Source organism: Gobio gobio (assembly GCF_949357685.1).
Source record: "Gobio gobio genome assembly, chromosome: 5".
Taxonomy (NCBI): Eukaryota; Metazoa; Chordata; class Actinopteri; order Cypriniformes; family Gobionidae; genus Gobio; species Gobio gobio.
The window spans coordinates 1,074,802-1,087,301 of NC_137101.1; the positions used below are offsets into that span (position 1 = coordinate 1,074,802).

Sequence of the window (12,500 nt, forward strand, 5' to 3'; positions counted from 1 at the left end):
CAATATGTATTTTTACATTTATAAATTACAGTTTATATATAACTTCAAGGCGAGGTCGGTCGGTACTACGCAATTTCTTTGAAATCACTTAAACGTACACTTTAAAGTGTACATAAAATATAAAAAAATATAAATATATTTGTGTTCTGGAATAGCGAAAGAAAAACAAGTTTTGATTGATAACGGCAGTCAGAAGAGAGAAAGATGTATTTTTTTTATTTGATTCAAAGATAATGTAATACAAAGTTTAGTCATACATAATAAATAATATATAGCACGATTTACGATGAGAATGACCGTGTCATCACAGTCTGTGAAAAGTGCTTGATGTTGTGCATTTTCGCGGATTTTCCCCATCAGTATTAATAAGATAATTATTATTTTATTAATAGGTGGCGAACATCCGGAACAAACCCGCGATGTATTGTATATGTATTTATTTAATTTATAAATTACAGTTTATATATAAAGCTACAAGACGGTATACGCAATTTCTTTGAAATCACAAAAGGTATACTTCATTTATATATATATATATATAAGTGTACAAAATACCAATCAAAATATACATTAAATATTTTTTTGTGTTCTCATATAGCAAAAGAAAAACTTGATGTCAGAGAAATATGTAAACTTTTACCCCTACAGTCCTAGTTTTACTACCTAGTTTTGTACATGTAAATGTAAAATGTAAATGTAGTTTTACCTTTAACTAGTTGTTTTATCACAGTCTGTGTACATTTAAGCTCCCCCCGTCAGTTTAAATAGTATAATTATTATTTGATTAATATACTCGTTATGTTGCAATGCTTTGTCAGCTTTATCCTTTTTGTTGTACTATTCTATTTATTAAATATTTATTTATTTTTCGATGTAATTGCAATAACCTCATGGATCGTTAGGCGGCGCTGAACATCGCCCCCGCGAGCGTCCCGTATAAAAGCCAGGAGAAGAAGAAGCGGAGCAACCGGGGGAACGTGTGAAGATTGTCAAAAGTGCGTTGATTATTTTACTTTTAAAATGAGTCGCACGTATAACGATGAGCTCCAGTATCTGGAGAAGGTCCGCACAAACTGCTGGCGGATCAAGAAGGGCTTCGTGCCTAATATGCAGGTAAATCTCTCAGAAACGCGAACGTGTGCACTTGTGACGCATATCTAATGATAACATTAGTAGTTCTCCGGTAATTCGCGCTTTACCGCGTTTGGTTATGAGTGGGTTTATTGGGTGTTATTGTGGTTTTATGGTTGAACATGTTGAATAATGTTCTGTTCCTCAGGTGGAGGGGATTTTCTACGTCAATGATCCTCTGGAGAAACTGATGTTTGAGGAGCTGAGGAACGCCTGTCGCGGTGGAGGTGACGTCACGACGCTTTATTGAACAATTTATGTCAATCATAGTCATAAAACACACCTTATGCACCGACTCAAGGGTCAGTTTTGACGATATGTGGGGTAAATCCTCCCAGAAATGCCCAATGGTGACCTGTTATTTTCCTTTTCACAAGATAATATAAATCTCTAGTGTCTCCAGAATGTGAGTGGTGACGTTTTGGCTCAAAACACCCCCAGGTCATTTATTAAAGTTCGTCAAATTTGCCTCTATTTGTGTGTCCCTTTAAATGCAAATGTGCTGCCCTTTCCAGAAGAGGGCGGAGCCTTCAGATACTCTGTCAACAACAAAACAGGCCAATCTCACGCAGACTAATGTCAGAAATTATGACATTAATGACGATGCTACCTTTAGCCATATTAGCCGTTCAGCTAGTCATGTTTGGGGCGCACTCATTGTAATACTCGAGCGCTAATACAGAAACGGCGTCTCTGCTTCTCCCTCAGGGGCGTGTCTATGCTAAAAGAGCCAATCAGCAGCACTCATGGGCGGGGCTTCCCTACTCTCACGCAGGAGCGATTGATAATAAAGTATTTGGTGGAGTTTGAGCACTATAAACCGGTTGTTTACACACGTGTTCAAAACACCTTAAAAAAATGTCCCCTTTAATTATGAAGCATAACATTCATGAATATGTGACATCAAAGCATTGTTTTAGCCAATTTTGTATTTTTTTCCTCAGGTTTTGGCGGTTTCTTACCAGCTATGAAGCAAATCGGAAACGTGGCCGCCCTGCCGGGAATCGTACATGTGAGTTTGAGCTAAAATAAACACATCTCTTACCTTTCAGACACGGCGAAGTAGCGCAGAAACGCGAGAACGTCAAAATAAAAGTCCCACGCTGTTAGCAAAACAAGTCACTTTTTACGTTTTATAACTTGTCTGTCAAATAATGTATAAATATCTACTACTTTGAGGTCACTATGCAATTTATTAAAGGCACAATATGTAATTATTCAGAACAAAGGCGTGTCTTGACTTTTAAACGATGTTAACTTTAGCCATATTAGCCGTTCAGCTAGTCATGTTTGAGCCGTTAGCAAAACAAGTCACTTTTTAGTTTTATAACTTAAAACTAAATAGAAATAATTTATAAATATCTACTACTTTGAGGTCACTATGCAATTTATTAAAGGCGCAGGATGTAATTATTCAGAACAAAGGCGTGTCTTGACTCGAGTGGGCGGAGCTTTTATTCTGCCGCGAGCACTTCTGCTCGTGTGTGTGTGTGTAACACAGCGCTGTTTGATCCTCTCACACACACATGTGAGTGTTAAAGTGATGTTAAATAGTGTTAAGTGACGCTCGTGTTGCCATGGTTACTACGCAATAACACGCGGGGATGATGTCACTGATGGGCGACACACACACACACACGGGCCGTGTCCTGGTTAAAATCACGGATTTAAACATTCTTGGAAACATTTGGGATAAAGTCAACACAATATATAACACTGATCCAAAAATCTTACATATTGCGCCTTTATTTATTAAAGTAGGGGCGTGTTTGAACAGACAATCGGGATTTTGGGTTAAATTCACCCTCATAAGTGACCGGACACCTAAAAATTACACTTCCTCCATCCCAGTAAAACCAATGCAATTTATTTTTCTTCAATAATATTTTTTCTTTTTAATTTTGTGTTTTGAGATGATTTGATGGTATTTTTTTAATATTTATGCAATAATTATGGTCTGATTTTGCCACTGAAAATTATACAAACTTTTTTTTTAATTATTGCAGTATTTCAGGTTAAGCTAATAATATTTTTTGAAGGCAGATTAGCGCCTCTTTTGGAATTATTTCAGAAATCCTGCAACCATGTGTGTGACCACTAGAGGTCTCTATGGAGAGGCTTGAGAATTCACTAGCTCTGTTTTGAACACATTTAAAGCTACACTGTGTGATATTTTCCCCCATCTAGTGGTGAACTTGTATATGACCATCCAGTGAATATTAGTTTCTGTTCCTCTCAATTCCGATTTCGTTTTAACCACCGTTAGATCCCATTACCCTATGTGTTTTCAATGGCATATTATAAACTTACGAGAATACTTTATTACTTGAAAGAAGTAAATATACATTAATGAGCACATATTTTTGAAAGAACTAAGTGTTTTTAGCTAAGAATAGACTAAAAAAGTTACACAGTGTAGCTTTAATTATTTTTGTTTGATGGATTTGAATATATATTTAAAAAATCTCAAAGACTATTTATTATAAAGTTTTTGATATTTTTGTTAGTTAGAAATATAGATTTTTTTTCTTCTGTTTTTGCAGATTTCCCATTCGTTTCCTATGGTGTCATTTTTGACTGAAGAGCACTAGTGGGAGTATTTTTTTTACGACCAATTAGCATGCTCAAATCATGACCCCAATTTTTTTTTGTTTGTTATCATCCCTAATGCTAGAAAAGTCATATCATTCCGATGAAGCTGTGATTTTTAAAATTTCAAAACAGAAAGTTTTGCGGTCAGAAATGGCCGAAGAGCCCCAGAGGGTTAAAGTGTTCCTCATGTTCAGCTTCATCTGCTCCGCAGAGATCCATCGGCTTGCCTGACGTCCACTCCGGATACGGATTCGCCATCGGGAACATGGCGGCGTTCGACATGGACAACCCGGACGCCGTGGTCTCTCCCGGTACGTCATGAGTAGGCATTTTTGTCAATTTCTCATTTCGATTAGGGATGAAACGGTATGGAAATTTAACATCACGATTATAGTGACCCAAATTATCACGGTTATCAATATTATCACGGTTTTGTTCAAACGAGATGAAAGTGTTCAAAAAGAAGAGATGCACACACTGAAAACATTTCAACAAGTTTTATATTTGAAATTCAACAAACAACAAATAACTAAAGCAGCTCTAAGCACTTTTTTAAGATGGATTCTGTGGGATTTCCTTCCTTAATGGCCGTTGTCAATAGCAACGCATAATGCATAAATAATAATAATTTAGTGTAAATATAATCTCTAATATTATCTCTGTAAATATATTCTCAAGCAATATTCTCAGTGTTCTATCAGACACATTTAAATCTAGCATATTTTGTGTTAGAGCCCAAACAGTATCCTAGAGAAATAATGCATATCCATATTTCCCTATGATTTGACAGTTTATTTTATTAAATATCAAAAGGTGTGCATCATACCTGACACCTAGATGATCACTTTACAGTCAGTTTTATGACTGTCATTCTCTTCAAATGCTATTTAAGTTTGAAACGTGTATAACGTTACCAATGTTGTGTGTAACTTTAGAGACGGTCCCTAAATTCGCCTGCGTTATGCCAGTCATATCAGATGCGCTGTGGTTCTGCTGGGTTTTAAAACTATTTTCACTGCTGAAATAGAACAAAAACAGTCCAACACTGTATGATGAGTGAATCTCCTGCGTATATCGCAGAGTTTATCTCTGCTTTGAGTGCAGATTTCAGCGAGTGAGCGCGGCGCGCGCTCTGAACGCCTCTGAGACATTGCATTCATAAACTCAATAGAAACACGTGTGAGTGGTTATAATGCGCAACGCGATTATAACAGACGGCTTTTGAGACTATAATCCGTTCAACAGCCAGAGTGGCTAGTGTGCAGCCGAAATAACGTTACACCCGCAAATGGCGGTTGTTAATGTCAAGCCCTGAATATTATCCCTTAAATGTCACCCTTTGTCACCCTACACTTATATAGTGATGACGATTTCAAAAACACGGCATCATGAAGCTTCGAAGCGTTATGAATCAGTAAGTCGATTCAGCGGTTCAGAGCGTTATGAATCACTGAGCCGAATCATGATTCAGATCGCGTGTCAAACCGCCAAATGAATGAAATTTGGCAATCCAAACTCCTGAATCGACTCACTGATTCATAACGCTCTGAACCGCCGAATCGACTCACTGATTCATAACGCTCTGAACCGCTGAATCGACTCACTGATTCATAACGCTGTGAACCGCTGAATCGACTCACTGATTCATAGCGCTCTGAACCGCTGAATCGACTCACTGATTCATAACGCTCTGAACCGCTGAATCGACTCACTGATTCATAACGCTCTGAACCGCTGAATCGACTCACTGATTCATAACGCTCTGAACCGCTGAATCGACTCACTGATTCATAACGCTCTGAACCGCTGTATCGACTCACTGATTCATAACGCTCTGAACCGCTGAATCGACTCACTGATTCATAACGCTTCGAAGCTTCATGAGGCCGTGTTTTGAAATCGTCATCACTATATAAGTCGTTATTTAGGGTTTTTTTGCGCACAGAAACTATTCTCGTCCTCATAAAGTTATTGTAGAGCCGCTGTAGTGAGATGGACTTTGTAACTTTAGTCTTTAGTGTCTTTTAAGGGTCTTGAGAGTGTAAAGTTGAGCCAATGGAGGCCTTTCAGAGCATCAGATTTACACTAAAATATCTTCATTTGTGTCTGAAGATGAACGGAGGTCTGACGGGTGTCCAACCACATGAGGCTCAGTCATTAATCACACAATTTACAGTTTTGGCTGAACTAACCCTTTAAGGAAGTGGTGGTGGAAGTGGCGTATATGCCGTAAAGCAGTCGAATTTTGTAGTTCTTGTTGTTCTCGGGTTACTACCCGAAACCCGAAGTTTAAAAGTACGATTAAAAACGATACAGACCCCGTCAGGCTATGGCAGACGTGTCATTGTAAGTCGATGTATCATCACAAGAGTCTTGAAAATATATTATAAAGGTTGAAAAGTTACCAAGTGCTGCTTTGAAGTCATGATCGATGTTCGATTACTCGAGCACTGTGTCCCATCCCTAGCCATGAGCCGTGTTCAGATCCCGAAGGCTGGCGCTGTGGCGGCTCACTGTGTGTGTGTGTGTGTGTGTGTGCAGGTGGCGTGGGCTTTGACATTAACTGTGGCGTGCGGCTGCTGCGGACCAACCTGGATGAGGGCGATGTCCAGCCGGTGAAGGAGCAGCTGGCCCAGTCCATGTTCGACCACATTCCCGTCGGAGTCGGGTCAAAGGGCGTCATCCCGATGGGAGCAAAGTAAACCTTCAGCTCTAGCTCATGACGGCTCTTTAGCTCTGTGTGTTTTAGAGCCGCACCATTGATCGTTAATGAAACCAGTGAGTCTTTATGAGGGTGTGTGTGTGTGTGTGTGTGTGTGTGTGTGTGTGTGTGTGTGTGTGTGTGTGTGTGCGCAGAGATCTGGAGGAAGCTCTAGAGATGGGTGTTGATTGGTCGCTGAGGGAGGGATACGCCTGGGCTGAGGATAAGGAGCACTGTGAGGAGTACGGCCGAATGCTGCAGGCAGACCCAAACAAAGTCTCATCCAAAGCCAAGAAGAGAGGACTGCCACAGGTACACACACACACACACACACACACACACACACACACACACACACACACACACACACACACACACACACACACACACACACACACACACACACACACACACACACACACACACACACACACACACACACACACACACACACACTTTCACACACACTCTCTCACACACTCAGTCACTCTCTCACATTTACACTCACACACTTTCACTCTCTCACACACACACATTCACACTCTCTCACAATCACTCACACTTTCACACACATTCACACACACTCAGTCACTCTCTCACATTTACACTCACACACACACAATCACTCACACACTTTCACTCTCTCACACACACACACACACACACACACACACATTCACACTCTCTCACAATCACTCACACACTTTCACACACTCACACACATTCACACTCTCTCTCACAATCACTCACACACTTTCACACACTCTCTAACACACACACACACACACACACACACGGTCACTCTCACATTCACACACACTCACTCACTCACATTCACACACACACACACACACAATCACACACACACACATTCACACTCTCTCTCACAATCACTCACACACACACACACGGTCACTCTCACATTCACACACACTCACTCTCTCACAATCACACACACACACACACACACACACACAATCACACACACACACATTCACACTCTCTCTCACAATCACACACACACACACACACACACACACACACACACACGGTCACTCTCACATTCACACTCACTCACTCACATTCACACACACACACACACAATCACTCACACACTTTCTCACACACACACTCACACTCTCTCTCACAATCACTCACACACTTTCACACACTCTCTCACACACACACACACACACACACACACACACACGGTCACTCTCACATTCACACACACTCACACAAACACACTCTCACTCACACACACTCTCTCTCTCTCTCTCTCTCTCTCTCTCTCTCTCTCACACACACACTCACAGAAGTGCAGCAAAACGTTAATAACGGACTCCGTGTTTGGGTGTTTTACTGTTGTCATGAAAATATTCTGCCAAAAATTATTTTGAAGGGCCGAAACAATGTCATGTGCATTACATTTACTTCAGGAAAGCCATTCAATGTCTATAAACGAAAAAATGACTTAATAAATGTATGCACTATAGTAGATTGTGTTTTGACTGAGCCTGTGGTCTTCATTTAACTCGAGTGTGTGTGATTCTGTGGTGTAGTTGGGGACTCTGGGTGCAGGAAATCACTACGCAGAGATCCAGGTGGTGGACGAGATCTATAATGATTACGCCGCCAAGAAGATGGGCATCGATCACAAGGGGCAGGTGTGTGTGATGATCCACAGCGGCAGTCGAGGCCTCGGCCACCAGGTGGCGACAGGTGTGTGTGTGTGTGTGTGTGTGTGTGTGTTTCTGCTCCTCTAGAGCAGGAGTGTTGATTATCTCCTCATATCCTCCATTGTTGCGGCTCCTCTCTTCCCAGTCTGTCAGTAACGCTCTGTCTCTATGAAGCCCCGCCTTCTGAAAAGCACACTGTGCTCTGATTGGTCGGCTGGAGCAGTGTGTTGTGATCCCTTACCATAGAGACAGAGCGACACGCGTCATAATCTGAAGGCCACGCCCACCGGGGGGGAAAACAATCCAACGCTCTCCATTGACTTTGCATTGTGTGAAGCGGCTCCTTGTCATTTCAGACTTATAACAAAAAACAGCTGATATGAGACAAAGTGTACAGCAAACAAGCTAAACAAAACCCACAACCAAAAACCCAGACGTTTTTATAAGCTATTGACCCAAAAAACGAGCGTTTAAGGACAAAAGTGGATTCAGGCCAGTGAGAAACGTTATATTACACTGAGAACTACACACACTAGAGGAGAACGTCATCAGAGACAGGAAATATCATAAATCTGACATATGGATATTTGACTTAACAGTGACAGAATGTTTACTGCACACACACACACACTGAGACACACTGAGTGATCCCAAAAGTTACCCATTCTTCTGCTGAAGCGTCACGCTTTACTGCCTTTATCCACTTTTGTCTCCTTAAACTCTGTTTTTTTTGGGTCGACAGCTTATAAAAAAAAACAGAACAATGTCTAAAAGCTGATATGTGACAAAGTGTACAGCAAACAAGCTAAACAACACAGAAATAAGTTTTGATAAGTCCGAAATGACAAGGACACAGCCTCACACAATGCAAAGTCAATGGAGAGCGTTGGATTGCCCCCCCCCCCCCCCGGTGTGGGCGTGGCCTAAATATGCTCTGATTTATCGGCCAATATATCGGTTATCAGCTTTAATCAGACTCTCAAAAATTATATAAAAATGTGGATTTTTCGGCCAATATATCGGTTATCAGCTTTAATCAGACTCTCAAAAATTATATAAAAATTTGGATTCTGATTTATCGGCCAATATATCAGTTATCGGCTTTAATCAGACTCTCAAAAATTATATAAAAATTGATTTATCGGCCAATATATCGGTTATCGGCTTTAATCAGACTCTCAAAAATTATATAAAAATTGATTTATCGGCCAATATATCGGTTATCAGCTTTAATCAGACTCTCAAAAATTATATAAAAATTGATTTATCGGCCAATATATCGGTTATCAGCTTTAATCAGACTCTCAAAAATTATATAAAAATTAAGATTTATCGGCCAATATATCGGTTATCAGCTTTAATCAGACTCTCAAAAATTATATAAAAATTAAGATTTATCGGCCAATATATCGGTTATCGGCTTTAATCAGACTAAAAAAAAACAGAACAATGTCTAAAAGCTGATATGTGACAGTGTACAGCAAACAAGCTAAAAAACACAGAAATACGTTTTTATAAGTCCGAAATGACAATGAGGCGCCTCACGCAATGCAAAGTCAATGGAGAGCGTTGGATTGTTTCCCCCCCGGTGTGGGCGTGGCCTAAATACGCTCTGTCTCTATAACCGGCAGTTTCAACACACGACTAACTAACTCAAGCAGGCCCCGCCCCCTTTATTTTCCACCCCTCTATTGGCTGATCTCATGTGAGTGACAGGTCGCCCCGCCCTCGTCACCAGAGAAGAGCTGCAAGATGGAGGGGAAGTTAATTTGATGTCATGTTGACTTTTTTTTTTTTTTTACATCGTAATGTTTAGATGCTTTGGTTGCCATGGAGAAGGCGATGAAGCGAGATCAGATCACGGTGAATGACCGGCAGCTGGCCTGCGCCCGCATCACGTCTCCTGAGGGGCAGGACTATCTGAAGGGCATGGCGGCCGCCGGAAACTACGCCTGGGTCAACCGCTCCTCCATGACCTTCCTGACCCGCCAGGTGAGCGCAAACACTTCACTATTAAACCAGACGTCCTCAAAAAGTCTTAAACGTAACCTGTTACGCCCCTCTTGTGTGAGGTTTCGGCTCAAAACACCCCCAGATCATGTATTATAGCTCGTCAAATTTGCCCCTGTTTGTGTGTGTGTCCCTTTAAATGCAAATGTGCTGCCCTTTCCAGAAGAGGGCGGAGCCTTCACACAAGCTTCAGATACTCCATCAACAACAAAACAGGCCAATCTCACGCAGACTAACCCTTTAAAGGGACAGTTCTCCCGCAAACGACTGACCGTGTCTGTTGTGACCTTCACTGCAGGCCTTCTCTAAAGTCTTCAACACGACCCCGGACGACCTGGACATGCACGTCATCTACGACGTCTCCCACAACATCGCCAAGGTGGAGGAGCACATGGTGGACGGCAAACAGAAGACGCTTCTTGTGCACAGGAAGGGCTCGACACGGGCGTTCCCGCCGCACCACCCGCTCATACCCGTCGACTATCAGGTGACCGAGCACATCAATATATCGGTTATCGGCTTTAATCACACTCTCAAATTATATTCAAATTGGATTTATCGGCTTTAATCAGAATCTCAAATTATAAACATTGATTTTTCGGCCAATATATCGGTTATCGGCTTTAATCAGACTCTCAAATTATGTAAAAATGTATTTATTGGCCAATATATCGGTTATCAGCTTTAATCAGATTCAAATTATATAAAAATTTATTTATCGGCCAATAAATCGGTTATCAGCTTTAATCAGACTCTCAAATTATATAAAAATTATATAAACATTGAATTATCGGCTTTAATCAGACTCTCAAATTATATAAAAATTGATTTATCGGCCAATATATCGGTTATCAGCTTTAATCAGACTCTCAAATTATATAAAAATTGATTTATCGGCCAATAAATCGGTTATCAGCTTTAATCAGACTATATAAAAATTGATTTATTGGCCAATATATCGGTTATCAGCTTTAATCAGATTCTCAAATTATGTAAAAATTTATTTATCGGCCAATATATCGGTTATCAGCTTTAATCAGACTCTCAAATTATATAAAAATTGATTTATTGGCCAATATATCGGTTATCAGCATTAATAAGACTCAAATGATATAATGTGGACTGATCTGATGAAGATGAGACGTTAATGCAGTTATTCTGAGTGTTTGACTCCTCCTCTCCTACAGCTGACGGGTCAGCCGGTCCTGATTGGAGGAACCATGGGCACCTGCAGTTATGTGCTGACGGGCACCGAGCAGGGCATGACGGAGACGTTTGGCACCACGTGTCACGGCGCGGTGAGTGTGTGGCGCGCGAGAGCCGTGTTTGTGCGTCTGTGAGCGTGACCCGTCTGACGTGTGTTTGTGTGTTTGTGCTGTAGGGGCGAGCGCTGTCCAGAGCCAAATCCAGACGCAACCTGGACTTCCAGGACGTTCTGGACAAACTGGCAGACATGGGCATCGCCATCAGAGTGGCCTCACCCAAGCTGGTGATGGAGGAGGTGAGCGTCTCCATTTAAACCATCACAATTAAACTACTACTGTAGGCAGAAAGATTTTCTTGAATTTATTTATAATACTAAATGCTCACAAATTAATGATCACTTAATAGAAGATTAAGAAACCAAAGAGCAAAAAAAACTGTTATTTTAAAAAAAATCTTAAATTAAATAATTAAACGCATTGATCATTTTAGAAATGCTTTGTGACCTTGTTTTTGCTTAACTGGTGTACACACACATATATATACATATATATACATATACATACATACATACATACATACATATATATATATATATGTGTGTGTATATGTGTACACCAGTTATATATAAATACAGTTAAACAACAATTAAAATGTATTTATTTCATATATTAATTACTTATATATATATATATATATTGAATAAAATTGCTTAAATCTATATTAAAACATGTTAATATTATACAATTTGATATAGATATATATATATATAAATGTTAAATATTAGTAATTAAAATAAAATTTTTTAATTAAAATAAAATCTATAAAAATGATTTTATATATATATATGAATTGCTTTAATTATATTTATTTTATGTATAGTTTGTTTATATATAAATATTATAAAAGTAATTAAAAAAAAATATATATATATAAAATGATAATTATATTATACTATATATTATAAATAAAATATTTTATTTATTTATAATATATAGTATAATAAACAATATATATAAGTAATTAAATATATATATGATATATATATATATAAAAAATTTAATATATTAAGTTTTCTTTTTAATTACATAATATTTGTTAAATATATATTTTAATGTTTTTATATATATATATATATATATATATATATATATATATAAACATGATAAATACATTTTTATAGA

General features: G+C 39.2%; 1 protein-coding gene across 3 annotated transcripts in view; it reads left to right on the forward strand.

Moving 5' to 3' along the window:
* rtcb (RNA 2',3'-cyclic phosphate and 5'-OH ligase) overlaps positions 1-12,500 on the forward strand; it is a 13,899-nt gene that overhangs the window by 726 nt on the left and 673 nt on the right. The window contains exons 2-12 of one of the 3 annotated variants that reach the window (XM_079817688.1): positions 903-1,113; positions 1,280-1,358; positions 2,076-2,143; positions 3,935-4,034; positions 6,265-6,421; positions 6,580-6,736; positions 7,987-8,146; positions 9,920-10,095; positions 10,412-10,600; positions 11,301-11,411; positions 11,495-11,614. In XM_079817688.1, coding sequence (XP_079673814.1) covers positions 1,021-1,113; positions 1,280-1,358; positions 2,076-2,143; positions 3,935-4,034; positions 6,265-6,421; positions 6,580-6,736; positions 7,987-8,146; positions 9,920-10,095; positions 10,412-10,600; positions 11,301-11,411; positions 11,495-11,614 — 1,410 coding nt within the window. In that variant the 5' untranslated portion in view covers positions 903-1,020. Of the gene's footprint in view, positions 1-902; positions 1,114-1,279; positions 1,359-2,075; positions 2,144-3,934; positions 4,035-6,264; positions 6,422-6,579; positions 6,737-7,986; positions 8,147-9,919; positions 10,096-10,411; positions 10,601-11,300; positions 11,412-11,494; positions 11,615-12,500 lie in introns of those variants that run through there. The other 2 variants (XM_079817690.1, XM_079817689.1) reach the window with 2 other exon arrangements.